Source organism: Leucoraja erinacea, chromosome 15, assembly GCF_028641065.1.
Source record: "Leucoraja erinacea ecotype New England chromosome 15, Leri_hhj_1, whole genome shotgun sequence".
Taxonomy (NCBI): domain Eukaryota; kingdom Metazoa; phylum Chordata; class Chondrichthyes; order Rajiformes; family Rajidae; genus Leucoraja; species Leucoraja erinaceus.
The window spans coordinates 12,117,113-12,141,782 of NC_073391.1; the positions used below are offsets into that span (position 1 = coordinate 12,117,113).

The 24,670-nt window shown below is 42.3% G+C and overlaps 1 protein-coding gene across 4 annotated transcripts in view; it reads right to left on the minus strand.

Annotated features, from left to right (window-relative positions):
• Nucleotides 1-24,670, minus strand: part of mgmt (O-6-methylguanine-DNA methyltransferase) — a 434,918-nt gene that overhangs the window by 353,228 nt on the left and 57,020 nt on the right. Inside the window, exon 3 of one of the 4 annotated variants that reach the window (XM_055646686.1) lies at nucleotides 17,483-17,582. The exons of the other annotated variants lie outside the window; for them this stretch is intronic. Coding sequence (XP_055502661.1) covers nucleotides 17,483-17,491 — 9 coding nt within the window. The 5' untranslated portion in view covers nucleotides 17,492-17,582. The remainder of the gene's footprint in view (nucleotides 1-17,482; nucleotides 17,583-24,670) is intronic. 4 annotated transcript variants of the gene reach the window in all.

Genomic DNA, 24,670 nt, shown 5'->3' on the forward strand with positions numbered 1-24,670 from the left:
TGTTGAAACTGCTGTGCGATAACAATCCTGAAACCTAATATACAATTTTTTTCATGGAATATATACGGCTCCGTCTAATACACGGACAAATTGCCATCTACATCCTTTACAGAAAGTACTTAGCAGCCGAACCTGGAGAAAATAATTTGTTATCCGATTATACCATTAAGTGCTATAGAATAAAAATGGAACGCCATTGTTAGCAAAAAAATAATAAAATATTAAGTCCTACTTGTCATTAATAATAAATGAGGATAAAAAAGGTTGTACAAGATTTATTGGTGAGTATATTAAGATGATTTATGACTTGATGTTTTGTATAGAAGAGCATAACTTACCAGGTATCTATCTGCCTGTTCCATGACTTTGAAAAAGCATATGCTTCGGTGGCATTTTTTCCTCACATACAAGACTTTTACATTTTTAAACTTCAAACCTTTTATATGCAGATGGCTTACCAATTTATTTTACTACAAACGCCAAAGTTTCATGCTAATATAAATGGCCTAGCACATTGTGGGTGTATTTGTTATGGCAATTTCAACTGCACTATGTAACCCACTGGTTTATGACTAAAAGATGATCTGATGAATTCCATGTCGAAGCAGCGCACAATGCTGCAGCCGTCGGCTCCAATTGTGGCAACATCGTGAGACTGGAACTTCTTAATAGCGCACAAACCAAAGTGGAAGTAAAGAACTGTTTAATTAAGTGCTTCCATCAGGTATAAAAATAAATCAAAGGAAATATGATGGTGTTTGAATCTAAAAACATAATGGAATCATAAGTCACAAGACATAGTGAGATATTAGAAAAGCAATTTACCTCATAGTAAAAGACATATTTATTTAGTACCCCTCTGAACGCGAGGGACACTGAAAGCATTTTACATTGATACCCAAGAATATCTATATTACTAAAACTCTGTTCTTGGCCGGTTTTGGCTTTCTGTGCTGCGGTTTCCGAGAGTACGCCGCCACCTACGGCCGTCATTTTTGGCCACCTCGCTCAGAGCCCCCCTCCGCCGCATGTGTGCCGTGGATTTTTCCCGTTGATGAAAATTGACAGATATATTAATGTTTTTACAACATTCCCCATTCTCTCTGCTGCCCCCGCTGGAGGGAGAAGGAGGGAATATAAAACCAGGAAATGGTGTGCCTCAATCAGTCTCTGCAAGTGGTGTGCCTCAATCAGTCTCTGTAAGTGGTGTGCCTCAATCAGAGCTTTGAATGACACTGACAAATGTCTACAGCACTGTGAGTACCCTTAATTTGGTTTGAAAATGAAAATATGGTTAGAGGTAAAAAAGCACTGCCTGCAAATGGTTGTTTGGGTTTGGGTTGAAGTAAAAAGGCACTCTCCCCCCCCCCTCCTCTCCTCTCTCTCCCCACCTCTCTCTCTCTCTCTCTCCCCCTCTCCCTCTCCCTTTCTCTCTCTCCCCCTCCTCTCCTCTCTGTCGTCCCCTCTCCTCCCCTCTCCGCACTCCCCCTCTCTCACCCCCTTTTGCTCCACAATCTCTCATCTCTTCCTCTCACCCTTCTCCCCTCGCCCCTCCCCTCCTCCCTCCCCCCACCTCTTCCTCCCTCTCCTCCCCCCCCCTCCCCCCCCCCTCCCCCTCTCCATCCCCCCCTCTCCCCCCCTCTCCCCCCCCCCCTCCCTCCCCCTCCCCCACCTCCTCCCCTCTCCCCCTAATCCCCCCCCCCTCCACACCTCCCCCCCCCCCCCCCCTCCCCCCCTCTCCCCCCTCTCTCCCCAGCACCCTCTCTCCCCCCTCTCTCTCACCCTCTCTTCTCCCCCCCCCTCTCTCCTCCCCCCTCTCCCCCCCCCCCCCCCCTCTCTCTCTCTCTCCCCCCCTCCTCCCCTCTATTAGCGCGAGTGCGTGGGGGGAAACAGACCCAACGGGTCTGCACTTGGTCTAGTATGAAATAGAAGTCGGCCATTTGGCCCTTCATATTTGATTCACCATCCGATAACACCATGGCTAATCCTCTATTGCAGCCATTTTCATGCTTTACCCCCATGTCCCTATACTGTATAACCTTAATACCAAAAAAAACATTGATTGTTGTTTTGAATAACTCAGCGAACAATCTTCTGCAGTGCGTTTGGGCAGAGAATTCCAAAGGTTTGTTATTCCTGAGGAATAGAAATGTCAAACCACTTCCAACCTGAACTGGTAATTGGGAAACTGCGACCCCCTTGTTCTGGACACTCCAGTCAAGGGAAACATCATCTATCTTTCAAGGATGTAAGAGTTTAGATATGCTTCAATGAGAAATGCAGGAAGGCCTCTCTCCTTGTACAACAAGCCCACCATCATAGGCATCGGGCTAATATGGTTGTTGCTGCAGTCAAGCAAACGTATGTATGGGGGTGAACATAACTGCTCCAACTCTTAGTTAAGTAAACTCAATGGCTCTGATTTTGCTAAGTATTGTCCATCACCCACACTTGCTAGTGACCGATGTCGGTACCATGCCTTCTCAACAACTGTAAAGGAGCTATTTCCTGCGATTCTGCAGCCTCACAATAAAACCTCATTTACTAATGACATTGAAGGCTATTTGGTCTGTCCAGTCTGTGCCTGAACATTTTCATTGATCCCATTCTTCCACTTATTTTCTTGTAACTTATTCTATCCCATACACTCCCTGATTCTCCCTCCAGTTATCTAAACTGGTAGCAATGCTCAAAAGACAAAGAATCTAACAACCAACATGCCTTTGGGATGTGGGATGAAACCCGCAAATCCTGTGGGAACCCCCATAATCAAAGAAGAACATGCAAACTCCACACAGACATCACCCAAGAACAGTATCAAACATAGGTCACCGAAGCTGCAAGGTGATTGCATTACCTGCAGCAGCAATGTACCATTTCAAGCACTGGCAGAGCCTTCTGCAATATAATGGAAACATACCAGCAAGCCCAAACAAGCCCCGTCTGGAAACCTTTGATGGCAAATTCACCTCCCAGCTTTGACATGCTTCACCTTAGAAGTATTTCAAAATTTCCAAATTTTGTCCCTGACACTCGGATGCATTTAAAATTTTCAGTACATAAAATAAACAATTTTAAGAGTTCGAAATGGTTTATATCATTGTCAAATAAAGTCAACTTAAGCACCTGATCCAGTTTCATGCAATTGCAGAAGGGACGTCAATGGTAGAGCTCAGTGTAAAGTACTAAAAATTGCCCACTATTATAGAACCATTGATAAAACCTACCTAAACCTGGCCCAAGGAAATATTTTAGTTGTGCACGGCCAGTTGCAAGTTCCAAAATATTTTTGAGTAGCACTATGAAATGGTCAGATATTACGCCCAATCCCTCATCATTAAAAGAGTCATTATTGAGCAATTAGAGAACAAAACAAGAATTACTCACAAGAAAGGAATAAATGTGTCTTGTAATTTTCTTGAAAAACAAAGACAAATAATGATGAGTTGTTAGACTAGAAAAACCGTGGAAACAAAATGCTGCCTAGTTCAGAGCAAACATCCCAAGTATCTTTCTCTGGGTTAATATAATCAATTTACTTCTGAAGAAGCAGCTCCTGATTCATCAATAATGTCAAGAGAAAGATGATTTATAAAAGCTGCCGTTAGTCATCAAGGGAATTTCTAATATTTGTTTAGCTATTTATTCAAAAAATGTTTTAATATTTAAGAGGGCTTTCTCATCAGTGGTTCTCCTGATTACTGTTTAAATAATTCTTTGTACAGCATTTAACTAGACAACAATGCTATATTAGCACGATGACTGTAAGATTAATCACTTCAAGTGCATGGAATGCATATCCAGACTTAATGGACTAGATCATGCTGATGGTGGTTCCAGTTGGAATCGCCAGTGTTCAGCTGTTAAAACTGAAGCAAGTTCACAATTTTTGCAGTGAAACATTGAAATCCCCAACCTATTGACAAATTTAGAAAGGCGGAATTATTATATCACTCTGCAAATGGAATCCAAAGTCGGAGGAACAGAGTCTCGCAGAACAAGTCTGTGCCAAGAGAAACACTATATAAAGATGCAAGGCACCAATGATTCATAAAGGAGATTGGAGGGTAAAGATTTAAGATGCATGAGAAAGGCTATTCCTTTCATCATATTATTTCCCTAATGCTTTTAATTGTAAGTATGCATGTGTTTTAATTAACCATTTGTTGAATAATTTATGGCTTCTATATACTTTCTGCTTCAATTTTGGTAGTTTTTAAAATCATATTTGGAAGCTTTTAATTTCAATTACAGGCTTTGGAGTTGGCAAAGATTTGCCCCCAGTTTTATTGGTGTCAAAGGCATTTCAGAGCAGTATTTTGACACAGCACTACCACCAGCCACTATTGCTGTCAAGACAACCATTGATCCCTTGAATACAGAGGGCCAGTGAGATGGGCTTGTCACATCCAGTCCAGGCAATGGTGGGTTGCTAAAGATCATGAACAAGGGGTACGTACCAAGAAGACCCGACCCCTAAGGTTGTCAAACAATTGGAACAAAATGACAAGATTGGGGGATTCTTGTTTTCTTCCAAAGTCCCCAGCAGTTCCTTTATCTTACTGACGTAGAGAGAAAGGTAGGCTGAAAAAGTTGGAGTAACTCAGCCGGTCAGAATGCATCTCTGGAGAAAAAGAATAGGTGATGTTTCGGGGCGAGACCCTTCTACAGACAAGGTTGTTGTTCTGGCAACATTTAGGCAGTAGATCGATTCCCCCTAACAACAGTGGCATAATGGGATGGTCGTGGAGAGAGTCAAAAGCTTAAAATTCCTGATCGTGCATATTTCTGAAGATCTTCCTGCACCCAGCACATTGAATGAATTAATTCATTAATACGTTTATTGGCCAAGTATTCACATACAAAGAATTTGCCCGCAAGTGGCAACATGGCATACAGTGACAATTAGGAATGACACATAAAAAATGAATTAAAAACATTAGCAATCATTAGCAGTCCCTCTATTTCCTTAGAAGATTGAGGAGATTCGCTATGTCAACAAATACTCTCTTGAACGTCTACAGGTGTACAGCAGAGAGCAAATTGACTGGTTGCATCACGGCCTGGTTCAGCAACTCGAAAACCTAGCAACAAAGATGATTGCAAAAAGTGGTGAACTTCCCAGTCCATCACAGGTATTGACCTCCCCAACATCAAAGAGAGCTACAGGAGTTGCTGCCTCAAAAGGCAGCCAGCATCATCAGAGACCCACACCACCCTGGCCATGCTCTCATTTCACTCCTGCCATCGGGAACAGGGTGTAGGAGCCTGAAAACTGTAACATCCAGCTTCATCCCTACAACCGTCAGGCTACTAAACCCTACAACCTCCGAATAGACCCCAAATTATATAGGCTTTGGGATACAATTTTTGCCTTTGCACTACTATCATCGTTTCTCATGGGTTTTAGAGTAATATGTTTACATATCTGTTGTGCTGGCTCGAATAGTTCCATTCCGTTTCGTGAGATCTCTGTAACTTAAAAAGTGTGTGTGTGTGTGTGTGTGTGTGTGTGTGTGTGTGTGTGTGTGTGTGTGTGTGTGTGTGTTTTCGCCAAAACACCACACGGTAACGATAAAATGTTTACATATTCTGACACATTTTTCTCCTCTGAGCAGTGCTCAGCTTCACTTAAGATTTGATGCTATATTTCACGACTTGTTGGTAATTAAACTTTTAAAAAAAGACAAAACTGCCTTTTAAGCTTCGACTGATGATGTCACGAGGTGGGTGGCCATGATGGCTCGGATCGGCGCCCGTTTCACACACAGAATATTCCACGAGCTTAGAGTGACGTCAGGGGGAGGGCCACATTTCAATTAACATTCCGCTTTTTCTGACCCGGGCTTCTACCCTTGACGCCCCTGCTTGGGTTTTATGCGGCCATCAAGGAGGCATCGAGACTGCAGCGGTGAGGCCTCGCGACGATGGGGCCTCAAAGCGGCGGTGGGGTCCGGGCTTGGCGGTTGGCCCAGCGGGAGTTGACTTGGGGTTGCTGCTTTTTCTCCGTGCTGTCTGGCCCCAGGCCCACAGCCAACGCCCCCCTGGAATATTCACACTCCTTCCCCCCTCGGGTTATTCACACTACCCCCCCACCCCCCCCCCCCCCCCCCCCCGCTAATCACAACTCGATTACAACTCCCTCTCCTTCCCCTCCCCCCTAGGTTATTCACATTCCACCCTCCCCCAGGGTTATTCACACTCCCCGCCGGGTTATTCACACCACCCCGCCCCCTCCCTCCCCGCTGCCTCAAAAAGGCAGCAAACATCATCAAAGACCCACACCACCCTGAAAACACACTCATTTCACCATTGCCATCGGGAAGAAGGTACAGGAGCCAGAAAACTGTAATATCCAAGTTCAGGAACAGCTTCTTTCCGACAGCCATGCAAGCAACTTGGTCTATATCTCTCTAAATCTCTCATTGCCTCCCGTGGGGGCTATGGGTGAGTGGTGTAATATTGCGTTGGGGGACCAGGCCTCCCATGTGACAGGGACCCAACGGGTCCCAGTTGGTCTAGTATGACAATAAAACACTCTTGACTCTTGAATTTTGACCTATAATTCATATACTGAAAGGCAGGTAATCTGCCCATGGGCATGTGGATTAATGCAGTGAGACTTTCTACAGTTTTACTGATCAAGTACTGTTTCATTCACAATGACACTGTGCCAAAACAAAGTGTGGTTTTTCCATGCAGCTTGTCCCATTTCTGCAGAAGGCACATTTAAATTGACCAAATGGCCTAGCAGCCCAGAAGCCTTTACTCAATTTCAGTGTCCAGACCTCTCCAATTTGGCCAGAATTAACAATGGGATAAATAAAGCTATCATATCGTATCGAAAATATCCTTCTACTTGGCCTCCACAGCCTTCTGTGGCAATGAATTCCACAGGTTCACCACCCTCTGACTAAAGAAACTTCTCCTCACCTCCCTCCTAAAGGAATGTCCTTTAATTCTGAGGCTATGACCTCTGGTCCTAGACTCTCTCACTAATGGAAACATCGTCACCACTCTGTCCATGCCTTTCACTATTCGGTCAGTTTCAATGAGGTCCCTCCTCATACTTCTGAACTCCAGCGAGTAGAGGCCCAGTGCGGTCAAACACTCATCATACGTTAACCCACTCAATCTTGCAGATGGAACACTCGGCTCCAAAAAAGTAGCTTTGGTACCAAATTAGCATTGTCCACTGCCTGTAATTAGGACTGTCAACCATGTTCACATCTAAAAAGCCAGTTGCTGCAACACCAACATAATATCCAGAACTTACTCCACAAACATTGTAGGAAAGAACTGCAGATGCTAGTTTAAATCGAAGATAGACGAAAAAATGCTGGAGTAACTCAGCTTTCCCACTCGACAAACATACACACAAAACAACAGTTTGAATCGCAAAATAAAATGGAACCAAATTGCATGCTCTATACCACATTTAAGATTGTGTTCAATTGCAAAAGAGCATGTAGAAAGGAATATAGACAAAAACGCTGGAGAAACTCAGTGGGCGATTTTCCAGCATCTGCAGTTCCTTCTTAAACATGTAGAAAGGAAGGTCCATCGATTAAATTGCAGAGTTAGCAAATTCAGTAAATGACCCCTACGATTATATTTATCAATATCCCGGGAATGACAAATGTCTCAAACTTCAACACTAATCTCAAGACGTGCTATCCATGCCATTATTTATGGTCAGTAACCACCAACATTAAACCCAGGAATCCTGTGTAAAATAACTGTCAACATCTCGTCCCATTTCAACTACTCCTACACTGATAGCAGATATCAAGGTCATTCATCAATAATTAACATATTATCATAAGGTAGTACTAATGCAAAGTGGAACATTCAAAATACTGGAGTAGCCAATACAGTGAATATTCAGTGAAATACATGGATAATTTCACGCAATAAGTTGAAATGCATTAGACATATTTGCCATAATGTAGTTATTAAAGCTTCAGACCAAAACTGGTTAACATTTTTTCTCTTGATTCATCCTAGTCACTTAGTCCTATCAAGCAGATCAAGCACTCCAGCATTTCCCTAAAACGAAAATCTTTAATCTTAGGTAAAGCTATTTGAAGAAAGATGTTTAAATGACAATGATATACCGCATGTAATCATTTTAATACCAAATGCCTTTTTAGTTTTCATGATCAATCTCACTCACACATAGTCAAACAGCTGGAAAACAACCTGCATTATTGCAATGGACACTACTGCAACTCAAAGTTAGTGAAATGCAATAAAAAGGCTATATATTTTTAAATTTTGTATCATCTTACATCACATGTCCAAGCACAACCAGGATAATAACACATCATAAAAACGGATAAAAATTTCTGACAGTGACTCAGTACTAAAATATTAATGCTAATAAAAACATCAGGTAGATTCACTATTTCTTGTGTACATGTTTCAATATCCATTCGACGTTATATAGGAACAGCCAAGTTTTTTTGACAAGTGGACATCAATAGTAAAGTGGCTACTTTCTTTGTTCTCTCTTTTGCTGGTGATGATCGTACACATGCATCACTGAGGCAGGCTGTTACCCTTGCTCCTTGTATTACAAATCTTACCCAGCCATTTTGTTTATACTAAGGAAGGATTATAGATATTGGTAGACATGATCCATCTATAAATAATATCACTGCAGATTCTCGTATGGAACAACTTTGGGTATAATAATCATAAACATTGGCAAGAATTGATACCATTTAGAAGAACCGCACAGGAAAATGAATATTGCATTACTGATATAAATTAAGAAAAAGACTTTCAGATCACTTCCTTTGGGGGAGATTGTCATCTCTGCTTTGCAGCCTTAGTCTCCCTCCTCCTGCTTGTCATTCCTTTTACAAGACAAAATGTATTTTGGTTCACATTAGGAAGCTGTACTGTTGATACACTGTAGGTGATACCAAGACTCAGCTCCCTAACTCACAGCAACTTCAAGCCATTGTTCTAAAGCAAAAGGTCATTGGTTTTCAGCAGGTGAATGAACCCTGATTCGCAGCAAACTGTGTTTCAGAGCAGTGTGAGCACCAGTCCTGAGGTATCCAAGGAGAGTGAAATCAGCACCCGTAGAATATACCTGTAGAGCATGTTCCCATCCCCACCCCTTTCCGCCACATCCTCCCCACCCCTTTCAGCTTTCCACAGAGACTGCTCCCTCCACAACTCCTTAGTAAACTCATCCGTTCCTAGCCAAACCACCTCTCCTCAGGTACTTTCCCCTGCAACCGCAGCAGATGCAACACCTGTCCCTACACCTCTTCACTCACATCCATCCAGGGACCCCAGCAGTCCTTCCAGGTGAGACAGAGATTCACGTGCACCTCCTCTCTCCTCCTCTACTGCATCCGATGCTGCCGATGTTGCCTCTGTACAATGGCGAGCCAAGGGTAGGCTCGACATGTTGGAACGAACTGCAGATGCTGGTTTATATTGGAGGTAGACACAAACTGCTGGAGCAATACAGCGAGTCAGGCAGCATCTCTGGAGAGAAGGAACAAGTGACGTTTCAGGTCGGAACCCTTCTTCAGACAGACTCAGCGACTGTTTCGCTGACCAGTTGCACTCAGTCTGTAAATGCCAACCATTTTATTTCCTCTTCCCATTCGTACACTGACCCTTCTGTCCTGGGCCTCCTACATTGCCAGAGTGAGGCCACATCCACACTGGAGAAACAGCACATCATATTCCGCTTGGACACCATACAACCAAATGATATTAAAAATTGAATTCTCCAATTTCTGGTAACCAACCAAAAGTCTTTCATCCTCCCACCTCTCCCCCAACCCCCTATTTCTCTTCCCCCCCCCCCCCCCCCCCCTCTCTCCCCTGTGCCACACCTGAACATGCATCTATTTCTCCCTTTCCCCCTCCCACTTACATTCCTTCATCTAGCTTCACAATCCACAACACTTCAATCATTTTGTCTCACGCCTTGTATCTTTTCATCTCTGGATTTTGTCCAACCATCTGCCTACCCTCACCTGCACCCACCTATCTATTGCTAGGCCTTGTGTTGCCTCTCCTTTCTTCAACCTTCCTAACATCCACCATCAGTCTGAAGAAGGGCCCGGATCCAAAACATCACCTGTCCGTGTTTTCCAGGGATGCTCCATGACCCACTGAGTCACTCCAGACAACTGTGTGTCTTTTTACCTGTGGAGCATACATTAAACAACAAGGGTATTGTTATTTTGCTGGCTCGGATGTCTCTAGACTTCCCCAGAGCTCCCCAAAGAAGATTTCTGAATCTCTCCATAGAGGTACTTTGATGTGAATAAAATTTGTATCTATGGAGCGACTTCTTATTGTGCATGATGATTCAACGTGGCAGGAAAAGAAAAAGAAAAAGATAAAAAAAAAAAAAAAAATCGGAGACATTTTGACTGAAGAAAATAAGTACTCCCTTGGTGATTGAATGTTGTCCATGCTTTGCTACCTTTCTGGTTTAATGGGAGGAAAAGGGAGAGTAAAAAATCCGTGTATGTGTATTTATACAGAATACTCCATACGCAAGGACAGAAGAAGTCCTGAAGAAACATGCGTGGAGAAAAAAAATGTTTTCCCGAGGCAAACTGGTAATGTCGAATCACAAGGCCAGCTACAGAAACCAACAAACACTGGCAGCAAGGCGCTCCCACGTTTGCCGATTATGTTGCTATCAAGGAGACACAGCAGGAGATGGGACTCGAGTCAACAGTCACCAGGGGAATTGAAGGGATGAGGAAGAAAAGATACCGCAGTCGGGTCCAGGTATCATCACTTATTCCTTTTGCTGAGCTGACTGATAGAGAAGTTCCTCATGATATGTATTCAATATTCATGCAGAAACTCCACGCCTGCCTACAAATATAAATTAAACATTTTGATGAAAGGACAGCAGAAAATATGCGACTTAAATGTGTTTAGTTGCCACTTTTTAGGTCTAAACTATATTTTTTAAAGTGCACCAGGCCAAAATTCCTCCCTTTATTGTCTCATTACCGCCCCGCCATCCAGTTAGTTAGGTCAGTAAATACATAGTGAAAACAAATGCACATTCCTAGAATCTTACAGGTCATCCCATGTTCTGCATTCAGCCATGAGTAGCGATGCTAAAATTAGCACAATCTTTAAAAGGGAGAAAAAAATGTCCAACATTTCTGGCTAAAGCTAATGCTTCTGGGATATAAAAATAAATCATACAAGAGTGAGGCCCAGCGCAAATTGGAGGAACAGCACCTCATATTTCACTTGGGCAGTTTAGCCCTTGCTTTCACTCTCTCTCCATCCCCTCCCACATCCCAGTTTTCCGACCAGTCTGACTGTCCCGAATTACATTTTATCTCTGTTGTCCCCTTCTCCTAACTAACAGTGATCTATTTTACATTTTCCTTGATCTCCACTTCTTTTGATGTCTCATTTTCACACCTTACTCTTCCTTATCTCTCTCCTTCTCCCCTGAATCTCAGTCTGAAGAAGGGTTTCGACCCAAAACGTCGCCCATTCCTATCCAGAGATGCTGCCTGTCCCGCTGAGTTGCTCCAGCATTTTGTATCTATCTTCGTATAAAGGCAGATAGACCTTCACACCTTCAAATAAGCCATCAACACCCAACACTTTCCTCGCACAAAGAATGGCTACTTGGGCAAAGTATCAGACAAGTTGAAAGTGCCATATCCAAATATATTCCCAAACAATTCCCCATTCAGGCTCCGCTATAATCTTCATGTTCTTTCCCTCTGTCTGTAAGCAAAGTCTTTAGTTTAGATCCACAAAAAGCTGAAGTAACTCAGCGGGTCAGGCAGCATCTCAGGAGAAAAGGTATCAGTGACGTTTCAGGTCGAGACTGTCTTTAGTTTAGTTTAGTTTATTGTTACACCTGTCTAGATACAGTGCAAAGCTTTTGTTTAGTGCTATCCAGTCTGCAGAGAGGCTATACATGATTATAATCATCTGTCCACGGTGTATGGATAGATGATAAAGGGAATAATGTTTAGTCCAATATAAAGTCCAGTCTTACACACTGGTTTAGAGAATGAAGTCACACTCATCTTTGACCTCCATTGCATCTTTCCGTTTCTGCTAAAATATAGATGGCTAGAATTATAACCTCGCCACAGCATCCACTGTTCAAATATATTTTGTCCATCTCAAGTCAAGATGGAATTAAGCTCAAGTGTGTTACTTGTATGTGCAATGGCTCACTGATGTTAATTATGAAGGTTTGAAGAACAGCCCCTTGGACCAGTTACTAAATGGCAATCACAAGGCACAAAGAAAACCTCCAGCTTAGAGTCAATGTCTTCAGGAGAGAAGCAATGCGGAGTAATAATTGAAGAGAAAGTAAAAATGTTAGTTATACAAGTAACTTCATTTTTGAAGTTTGTATTAACCCTGCAAAGAAACAGTAGAAATCATGTGAGTTGATTTTAAACTATTATTAAAATATGAATGGAAAATTTTATATCAAGATAAAATTATTTACAAATATACTGGTTTCAATTCCTCGCCTAGATCTACCAACAGAAAAAAAATGTTTCAGGCGCTAAAATATTTATGAAAAGCACATTTGTACAGCGCTCAATGTATATTGACCCTATTTATACCTCAAGCCGCCTCGGCAAGGCCACCAGCATAATCAAAGATGAGGCGCATCCTGGCCACTCTCTCTTCTCCTCTCTTCCATCAGACAAAAGGTATAGAAGTGTGAAAACGCACACCTCCAGATTCAGGGACAGTTTCTTCCCAACTGTTATCAGGCTACTGAATCATCCTACCACAGTTAGAGAGCAATCCTGAACAACTATCTACCTCATTGGAGATCCTCAGACTATCTTTGATCAGACTTTACTAGCTTTATGTTGCATTAAACATTATTCCCTTTGTCATGTTTCTGTACATTGCGAATAATTCGATTGTAATCATGCATTATCTTTCTGCTGGCTGGTTAGCACGCAACAAAAGCTTTTCACTGTACACGTGACAATAAACTAAACTCAAACTCAACGTAAAAATAACAAATAACCATCAAAATGTTCTAATAATTATCTCCGAATCACAGACAAAGTAAAAAATAGGAGGATGTTCAAAGGAAACGATGGCCCAAGGATATTCTATCATAGACCACCTCAAGACTACGTACTATGCCACAATGGAGATTAAAGCAATTAGAGTTGCTCTAATGTAGGACCAGTGGCAAGCTGGTACATTCACCATTGCCTTGAGCATGAACCTATACTTTACAAAGTCCCCACCAGCAATTTCATACGCAGAGCTATACCAACATTCATCAGTGAAGCCCTTTGGAGTGGATTTAGTGCATTTAAATATTGTCAACAATATTGGAGGTCAAAATCTTGTTGAGGAGTGGAATGGGCACAGAAGTCTCCGCTACAAAATAACTGGAACACATTGATGTCTAGCATAACTGTCTCCAAAATATATCCACACCATCAAATATTTATAAATGTGTCTATCATTAATAAACATTAAAAAAGTTTGAGCCATAAATTTAAAAAAATAAAATATTAAACAAAGGTAAACTAAAATAATTTGTATCTAACGCAAATCACTGAAATGTATAAATTATCTAATACTTACTGTTTCTAAAGGCCCTGTCCCACTTTCCCGAGTTACTCACGAACTCTCCCGAGTTTTCCCCTTGATTCAAACTCGGGGAATGTCGGAGAATGTCGGTAGTGAGCTCGTAGGAGCCCGTAGATGCTTCGTAGCGGCTCGTAATGCCAGCCGTAGGAACACAGGGCATCAGGTAAGTCGAGACGTTTTTTCAACTAGTTGAAAAATGTCCGCGAGTTAAAAGAATAGCCCCGAGTACCTACGAATGGCTATTACCGTAATTCTCCGAGTTCGAATCTAGCGGAAAACTCAGGAGAGTTCATGAGTAACTCGGGAAAGTGGGACAGGGCCTTAATACTAACCCATTCCTTCTCTCCAGAGATGCTGCCTGTCCCGCGGAATTACTCCAGGATTTTGGGGCTTCTTACAGGTTGTCCATTACAACTGTTGCCCCCCCCCCCATTCAAAATAAAGATGTTCTTCCTGCATTAAGTCTCATCTGGCACATAGACCTAGGGGTGCAGGAGTATTACCCTAACAACATGCTGCACCACCAGATTTCATGAGGTCCAACATCAGAGTGTAGTTGAACAAATGTTGTTGAAGAAGTCAGTAAGTTTCACCAACATTTTCACACGTTAAAAGTCTACATTTGGTGACACACATGTGGAGCTCCTGACATTTCACGGAATAATCCAGGCCAATAATAGGAAAGATGTTTACTATTTGAGGAAACCATGATTAGAGGTTGAAGTGCTAGAAAGGAGATAATTTGTTAAAATTAAGTAATGTTTAAAAATATATATTCTTTACAAAAAGATACAGCATAGAAATAGGCCCTTCGGCCCCCTGAGTCCATGCCAACCAACGATCACACATTCATACTAATTCAAAGTTATCCCACTGTCACCATTACCTGCAATTTTACACAAAAAGTTGGAGTAACTCAGCAGGTCAGACATTATCTCTGGAGAAAAGGAATATGTGACGATTCGGGTCATTGGTGATAATGTTCTATAGATTCAGGATCCGTTCCTGTGGATTGGATGGTAGCTAATGTTATCCCACTTTTAAGAAAGGCAGGAGAGAGAAAACAGGGAATAATAGATCCTTTAGCCTGACATCAGTGATCGGGGAAGATGCTCACAGAGTCCTCTGTGATACTGTTCTATGACTTGGATTGGATGGTAGAGCACTTTTCAGGAGATGAGAAAACAGGACTAATAGATCAGGTTAGCCTGACATCTGGAGTCAATTATAAAAGATGAAATAGCGGCACATTTGGAGAACAGTAACAGGATCGGTCCAAGTCAGCATGGATATACGAAGGGGAAATCATGCTCGACTCATTTTCTGGAGTTTTTTTAAGGATGTAACTAGGAAAATGGACAAGGAAGAGCCAGTGGATGTAGTGTACCTGGACTTTCAGAAAGCAATTGTTAAGGTCCCACATCGGAGATTTGTGGGCAAAATTAGGGCACATGGTTTTGGGGGTTGAGTGCTGGCATGGATAGAAATTTGGTTGGAAGACAGGAAACAAAGAGTAGTGATTAATAGGTCCCTTTCAGAATGGCAGGCAGTGACTAGTGGATGGGCTCGAAATTAGCGGTTGCCCGGGTGCCAATGACCACCCAGAGTGTTGCCAGGCAACCTAAATGCCAAGTCACTTTGCGCGGCTTGGCACTGCAGATACTGGTTTATATCGAAGATGACACCCAAGAATGGAGTAACTCAGCGGGTCAGGCAGCATCTCTGGAGATAAGGAACTTGACGTTTTGTGTCGGCAACAGCTGTCGTGCGGGGCAAAGATATTAGGCGCGGGGTGATGAAGGGTCGGAGCGAATGACGAGCCCCGCACAGCGACAGCGGCTCCATCTCCTCCTGTACCCGCACTCAGCCCACCCTGATAGCGGCCGCTGCTTGCAAATCCACTAACGGCGATAACCGCTTTCAAAACAAACCCTCCCGCGAGGAGGGAGGGAGGGGGAGGCCTCCTTCCACCGTCTGAAGCAGCTGCACCAAACATCCTATAGCTACAGGAATTTTTAGCTGCACAGGTCAGCCCCGGACCTTGCTGTTGGATGGCAGAGGAGGGTAAGCGGTGGCGATGAAATCCCAACTGCCTCCCCCTTTGACACTTAGCGGTGGACAGGGACGGCCAAGGCAGCAGGGCGATGCTGGCCAATTAACCTACATACCCACACATCATTGGGACGGACATGGGAGGAAACAGGAGCACTCAGAGGAAACCCAGGCATCGCAGGGAGAGCGGCTAAACTCCATACAGACAGCGCCCAAGGTCAGGATCAAAACCGGTTCTCTGGCGCAGTGAGACAGCATCTCTACCAGCTGCGCCACTGACCTCATTGTTACTTCTTAAAGTGAAAACTGGTGTTGAATTCATGCAGCTGTATCATCAAACTCCATATAGCAACTATGAAAGGAGGAATCAATGCTTAGGATCTTCAGAGCTAAATTTGGCTGGATGAACAATGGCCATAGTTCACTTTTCTGATGGCAGGGTTCAAACAAGTCAAGGTAGTTCAGCTAAATTGGCTTCTCAAGCTAACCGGCTCCATCTAGCCTGAACTGCATACTCGCAAGCAGACAGAAGAAGTCACTCCCAAGTGGGTGCATTCAATCTGCCTCGTATTCTATTGTGAGACCACAGTGACAACGTCTGACCTCTCAAATTGTTGTACCATTCTTATAATAAAATGAAGATTCTATTTTGTCCTGGAATCATTGAAAAATTTTTGTGTGCTTTTTAAAAAACAAACAAAAAACACCATAGCATTAGGCTCTACGGCCCACTGAGTGGACGTCAATTATTGATCACCCGTTCACACTAGTTCTACTTTATCCAATTTCTTATCCACTCGCTCCACACTTTGCAGAGGCCAATTACAGTGCAAACCCACACGGGGTCCTTGGCACGTCAGACGTAACTGTACCTGGAAGAAACCAGAGTTACCTGAATGCCACCCGACCCACTAATAGTAAAATCTAAATTGATGTTCTCTCCTCATGGCTCCCAGATAGTTCACACCTAATATCCCAATCACTTTTAACCATCCAAGCAGATATCTTGCAAAGAATAAAATAAGGACAATGAGTAAAATAAGGATTATGAAGTCTCCAGAGATTTTACGTTTTGGATGCATGATAGTTCTTTACCTTGGTAAACAATTCACAGCATAGCAACATATGATTAAACAACTTTTTAAGCAAATCATTAGCAATGGACATGCACACCTATGATGGTAAACATGCAGACGCCACAGACCTAAAAGGTCATTTCTTTGCCCTTACTACAAGTTTCTCACCAATCCTTGGCTGTGAATTTCTTCTGGTTTAAAGATATTGTTGCCTTTTTGCAGCAGTCCTACTGCTTTCATTTTGCATACTGCATTAATTTGTTAACTAAATCTGGCAAGAATGTACATTGTTCCGTAGATGCGAGGAGAAATATCTCCCTGTCAAAGGCTGCTCCTTGCCGGTCTGTGACATCTAGAATGAGAAATCCTTGCTCAAATTTCCGTGATATTTTGTGCTGCAGGATCTATCAGTGTATCTACAATGGAGACAGCGTCAAGCCTCTTCAGATAGATTCAGGACAGCAGAATTGCAGTTTTCCATTTAATTGGACGGGCTACCTTACTGCTGCTAATATTACCACTGCAGCAAAGATACAACATATGGTGTTTTCTCGGTTCATTGGTAATAACATTACTGATTTATCACCAAAATATCTTCTCCACCCACCAAATGCATAATGTTGCGCATTTACATCAGCCACAGAGACACAGGCACATTCATGTTTCTCTTCAACTACACCAAGGGGAACAGTATGGACTCTGTTTCCACAACATTATGATCAAGTAGTCACATTAATACTGACCACTCGCATTACGGTGAGATGGTGAAAGGCAGAACTCCCACATGTGCAACATCAAGAAGGTGAGGAGTGCTGCTCACTGACCTCTGATCAAATGTGACATCTGAAATCACAGAAAGGGCCTGATGAAATTGGTACCTCTTCAACATTGTTAAAATCTGAATGATGATGGCAAAGTGAGCAGCCAGAATTTGATTACTTTGAAGATTTACTCTTGCTGGCAGGCTTCTAACCTGCTGTGCTAAAACACTGTTTGCACACATACTGTCACTGCTCCTGGACCACCTTATCCAGTCGGTTTGCTATCAGCATGTTTCAGCACCACTGATTTATAATCAATATCACTATTTTACACTCACTTCTTGGCGCGTGTAGGAGCTGAATGGGACGCGGCCCCAGTTCTAAAATTGTGCCATAAAACCATTCAACCATTCCTTCTGGATGAATGAGAAGGAAGTGAATGACACACAGCATGGGCAACCACTGATCTTTCCACACACTGGACCATTTAGTCTGTTAGGTATGCTCCAGCTATTCGTGCTTTCAAAACTGTAATATCATACGAGAGCTTCAGCAGTAACACGCATTCATATTTGTTGCTGCCGTTGTGGACTAACTTATGGCTCACAACCAATAATAAGACTAAAAATAATAAAAACAGAACACCACCCAAAATATCTTAATGTATTATCCAGAGTCAAGTAGCATTGCAAGTAAATATCAAATTGAAAATGACGACAATAGACAATAGGTGCAGGAGTAGGCCATTCGGCCCTTCGAGCCAGCACCGCCATTCAATGTGATCATCCCAATCAGTACCCCTTTCCTGCCTTCTTCCCATATCCCTTGACTCAGCTATCTTTAAGAGCCCTATCTAGCTCTCTCTTGAAAGCATCCAGAGAACCTGCCTCCACCGCCCTCTGAGGCAGAGAATTCCACAGACTCACAACTCTCTATGAGAAAAATTTTTTCCTCGTCTCCGTTCAAAATGGCTTACCCCTTATTCTTAAACTGTGGCCCCTGATTCTGGACACCCCCAACATCGGGAACATGTTTCCTGCCTCTAGCCAGTCCAAACCCTTAACAATCTTATATGTTTCAATAAGATCCCCTCTCATCCTAAACTCCAGAGTGCACAAGCCCAGCCGCTCCATTCTCTCAACATATGACAGTCCCGCCATCCCGGGAATTAACCTTGTAAACCTACGCCGCACTCCCGCAATAGCAGACACAATAAATACACAAAAGTACAACAGTAGTTAGGTCTATTAGGGTGTTACTCAACATTAAATAGTAAGTACCAACCAAATACCAGGTTAAAGGTTCGAGTCAAATATTGAAATAATACATTAATTTTTAGCCATTACAAATTGATCGTAATGTATTTAATTACAATAATGATTGGGACATTGTAAATGGTCTTGGTATCATTCCGAATGGATCAAAATATATACAGATAATGGATCATACCTAACATCACATGTAGAGTGTGTACAAACGTGGATGCTAAACTGTGAAATAATTGGGCTCTGCTCTGGAACACATACGTGCCAAGCAGCCTGTTGGCACCAAATATCAAGACCCACATATTAATAATGGTCAGTTGGACGTGATACTAACAACCTGGCATCCATGAAACTGGACCGTAACAAGCAATACACATCTCGGGTGAAGTGAGGGAACCAAGAAAGGACACATCAGTGCTTCAATGTTTGTGTTACAATGAGAACAATTTCAATGCAGTTCAATGGCAATGCACCATTGGCTCCAATGCATTTACCAGGCAAAACAAAACGATCAAAATTAGTGATAAAAAGTGCTGGAGTGACTCAGCGTGTTAGGAAAGATCCCGACCTGAATTGGCACCTACCCATGTTCTCCAGGGATGCTGCTTGACCCAATGAGTTACTCCTGCACTTTGTGTCTTTATTTGTAAACCAGCATCCGCAGTTCCTTGTTTCGACAATCAAAATGAGTGCTCTTCTGATGGTATTTATATGACCAATTGAAAAATAGTTTAGATGCTAATTGAGGAATAGGGTTGTGTATCGATTTTGCCACAATCTTTATACTGTAATGAGTTTGTGACTAGGCAAGAAACCAATATAAAGATGTACACATTTTCAATAACGTCAATATAAAAGGCAGATTTGATCTTCACTAAAGTAAAATTGGTCCAAGGACCACTAGATTTGAAAACATTATTGTTTTAACCTATCTTAACAGCATTAACTGATAATCCAATAATTTGCTTACTTTCTAATCAACTTTAAATGAATTTCATGAATAAACACCAGCCGAATTTTCTTTAATTTTATATTTACTGTGATTTAGGATGTTTTTCCAGTTAGTCGCTTGCTAAAATTGTCGATTAGGTTATTAAAATGTTAGGCAAATGCATCAATATTCAGTTTCTAAAATTAATTGCACATGAATTAGTAATAGCAATAAATTATACCTGCACTTTCAAAGTTTTCCACTGCTATCCATAATTTAGTTAATCCATTTTGTTCTCCAATCCCATAAGTAACTTATTATTATATGTCCATACACAACTATGGTTGGTCAGTGAACCTAAAACAATATCTGCATTTTGTAAACTACAGTATTAAAGAATATGTTTGGTTGATCTTACATAGAGTTCTATTTGGCATAAAAACTTATAGATCTTTTGAATTGAACATTAATATAGGCACAATGGAACAGAATGAGGTAAATTAAATATGTAAAATTACACTTAATCGGCTTCGCAAATTAGCGATACAGGTGCACAACCTTTTATCCGATAGCCTTGGGACCAGGCACTTGTCGGATTTCGGACATTTTCGGATTTCCGAATGGAAGATTTTTAGCGTAGATTAGGAAGGTCGCGGGCGGCTTGAAAAGTCTGGAGCGGCTGCCTCCTCCCCGGAGACCGGGGAATCATTGCATAAATGTTAGTCAGTTAGTTTGGAGGGATTTTATGTGGTGGTGGTGATGGTGGGGGGTGCTAAAGGGGGAGGGGGGTAAAGGGGGAAACTTTGATTCTTAGTCCCCTACCTGGTCGGCGACTCCCAACATCGCGGAGCTGGGGGCTCCGTCCGGCCGCGGGCGGCGCCAGTTGGAGCTCCGACCCCGGCAACTCTTCCCCTGGCTGCGAGGCGCTCCAAATCCAGCGCCGCCCGCGGCCGGACGCCCGCAGTCCAAGGTCCGGAAAGGTTGGGGGTCGGTGGCCACAGCGCTCCAGAGCTTACCGCACGGCGACCCGGTAAGGCATTGCCCGCTCCCCGCTGGTATCCCAGCGCTGCGACGCCGCCGACTCCCAACATTCGCAGAGCTGGGGCTGCGGGCGTCCGGTGGATTTGGAGCGCCGCGCAGCCAGGGGTAGAGTTGCCGGGGTCGGAGCTACAACCGGCGCCGCCCGCGGCCGGACGCCCGCAGCCCCAGCTGGGAGTTGGCGGCCACAGCGCTGCGGAGCTTACTGCACGGCGACCCGGTAAGGCATTGACCGCTCCCCGCCTCTCCGACCAGGTAGGGGACTAAGAATTAAAGTTTACCCCTTCACCCCCCCTTCACATAAAAGCCCTCCAAACTAACTGACTAACATTTAAGCAACGATTTACAGATGTTTAAGTGTCTCCCCGGTCTCCGGGGAGGAGGCAGCCGCTACAGTAGTACAGACCTGGGTTGACCGTGGGTCGTTTCGGGTCAAGTTTGGCGCCAAACGCGAGCTTTGGTGTGCAGACCACATCCTGGAAAAATGGCTGGTTTTCGGAGTTTTTCGGTTTCCGGAACACCGGATAAAAGGTTGTGCACCTGTACTGTGTTCAATAATATTTAATAACGTGATGCCAGCTGTAAAGTTCAAATGAAAGATTTAAGTTAGTTAATATTAATTTCTGATCAAAATAAATCAGGCCCCGTTCATCAAATAATAAATACAACTTTGAAGACAAATTGTCAATGTCTCAATGTAATTGTGTATCTGCCCGCTCGCCAGGAAGCTTAAAAACAGCTTGTTTCCCGCACGATTTTCTACTCAATAACCACAAATCTGTAGCATCCTTTTGCTCTGGTATTTTATTTAATTCACATGTTTAATCGATAATGCTTTATTATTAATGTTTAATTTAATTTTTATGTGTCATTCTTAATTGTCACTGTGTGTCATGTTGTCACTTGCGAGCTGAGCAGTATGTGAATGCCTGGCCAATAGACTTATTCATTCATTCATTCATTTACATCCTCCATACAGGTACATATACAAGGTGGGTGTCCTCATATGCAGAGCATTTGTCAAATATAAGAGTTTCAAATGAAAGAAAAACACTGGTAAAATGCATTTGATTCTGGAGAGCTGAAATCTACACAGCCTTGATTGTTAGGGGGAGGCAATGATCATTTGGAGTGTGAGACTAGGCAGGGTACCAATACAAAGATGTGTCCGATTTTGATCATGTGTGAAAACAGCTCTTTTCTAATTGATTGCACAAGCCATCTGCCCATCGGGTAAATATTCCTATACACGGCTGGTTTGGCATTTTGCAATCAGTTCTCTGGGTTCAAAATTTTTGAATTTATGTTTGCAAATTAATCTCAAATGCCTGTACCTTCCTCCACGATCACAAGACGACTATTCAGATCCTGTAAATACAGCAATGTTTTACTTGGTTCAATAAGTTGAATTCTAACAATATTCCTGATGGGTTGTGGTAACTTTTTTCCGCAAACATTGCACACTTCCATGGGCAGAAAAAGCAGAATTATAGTCCTACACCCTTCTTTCTTTGAAACAGTATTGCATTGGACAAACAGTAGAATTAAAATATTAGTGTTGGGATTTATGAGCTGCTAAACTGATAACAGAAGCAGATTCAACAAAAATATATTGAGTTACTTATTAACGCAAACGGGTTATTTCCATGCCTAATGTATTAAACTCACCACATAGTGGAATGCAAAATTGTTTTAACTACAGTCTCTTCAAAGCTGACACAAAAAAAGTATATAAAAAATACAAAATAATGCAATTGGGCATAACACAATAAACGATATTGCATTCTGAATGCATTATTGGTGGCAATTATCAAAACCTCTATAACTTAATTTCAAAAACACAATCACCTGCAAACCATAACATTGTCTCTTTTTTATATTTCAAACACGATTACATTAAAGCAATAACTTGCTTCCCTGCTATAATGACATCAGCTTCAGCTATTGCTTTGCTACATATCATAAATACTTCTCATCGACAAGTCAGGCTAATTCAGATTAATTTTATTGTTTTTTTTCAGCTACATACATACAGTGCGCAATCACCTTTGTCATTTCATTACCACAGCAGAAAATTATCATTGAGTTTATTTGTGATGTCTAGAACCCTGAAAATGGTCAAAACCTCAAAGGAAGAACTATTGATTGTAAAAATGATAGGAAGATTAGAAAAATATTTTAGCACAGCATCCGCCACCTGACAATCATGCCCTTTATATAATATTGGAATTCTATTAGCATCGCAACTTTCTAATATACTTGAAAAACAAGAATCATCTTTCGTATTGTGGTATCGGAATTGCTGCACCCATAGGGTGTAAAGTGTGAGACAACATTAAAGCAAAGTGAAAAAATATCCCTTTGTGTGAAAAGCCATCATTTATTTTAAATTCACTTGCATTTTTCAAGTCTCTTGATTCCTAACTTCATGATTTTCCCTGAATAATAGATGTCATTGCACATCCTGAGTAGGCAAACTATTTTCACTGATCAAATACCTTCTCCCTTGCTACAAACCCAAAGAGCAAAAATCTAGTGTTGCATCTTTATACTAAAGAGAGCACAGCCTAACAAAAAGAAAATCAAATGATTGAAAATAAACAGAGAATTATGTCCAAAGCATACTCAACCCTGAATATTTCCAATTTGTACTTAACAATTGATTCAACCCATGCAAAATATGTTCCGATATCTTTGAAACAGTAGTTTAGTTTGGAGATACAGCGCGGAAACAGGTCCTTCGGCCCACCGAGTCCACGCTAACCAGCGATCCCCGCACCTTAACACTATCTCACACACACGAGAGACAATTTACACTTATACCAAGCCAATTAACCTATAAACCTGTACGTCTTTGGAGAAAATCAAAGATCTCGGAGTAAACCCACGCGGGCCACAGGGAGAATGTACAAACTCCATACAGACAGCACCCGTGGTCGGGATTGCACCCGGGTCTCCGGCGCTGCAAGCGCTGTAAGGCAGCAACTCTACCGCTGCGCCACCGCACCGCCCCTTAGTAGATGCAACAATGACTGACCAGCTTTCTCTTAGGCATCCAAAGGCGAGACAAAACTCTTTGATTTAAATGCAATAATTCAAGTTTGTTTCAAGATTCTGTTTGATTAGCCTCTTTTTGTGCTTGGCAGATATTTTTTTTAAGAGCCACTTAATCTCAGTCATTTTCAATTATGTATTTACCAGTACTTTATTCTTAATACTGGTATTAAGAACCATTCAATCATGGCTGATCTATCTCTCCTAACCCTATTCTCCTGCCTTCTCCCCATAACCTCAGACTGGCTGTGTGGTCATTAAAATACAATACAATTGTTGAAAATTAATACGTAGGTAAGATTCTGTGGATCTTGAGGAAAGCTGGACTGTCATGTAAAAAATATACTGCCCAGTGAATGAAGTTTGCATCGGTCTTTTTATCAAGGTTACTCAAGGAGATAGTTATAAGGTCAAAAGGAATAGGAGTAGAAATAGGCCATGCGGCTTATCAAGCCTACTCCGCCTTTCAATCATGGCTGATCCATCTCTCCCTCCGAACCCCTTTCCATGCCTCTGACACCTGAACTGTCTGGGTCAGTACCTGTCTGGTACATGGTTGTGTTTAATAACTAATATAATACCTGTACCTACTGCTGCCGTAGTACGATTGTGACATCATTTGATTATGTGCACATAATATGGGTGACCCAATTGTTTAGTTATAGAATTGCTGCTTCAAATTTCCAACAATCAAGTTTCAATCCTGAACTTCAATAGTGTGCATGTATGCAGTTTGCACATTCTTCCTGTGATTGCATGGACATTCTCCAGTTATAAGGTCATAAGGTCATGTGATAGGAGGAGAATTAGACCATTCGGCCCATCAGGCCTACTCCGCCATTCAATCATGGCTGATCTATCTCTCCCTCCTAACCCTATTCT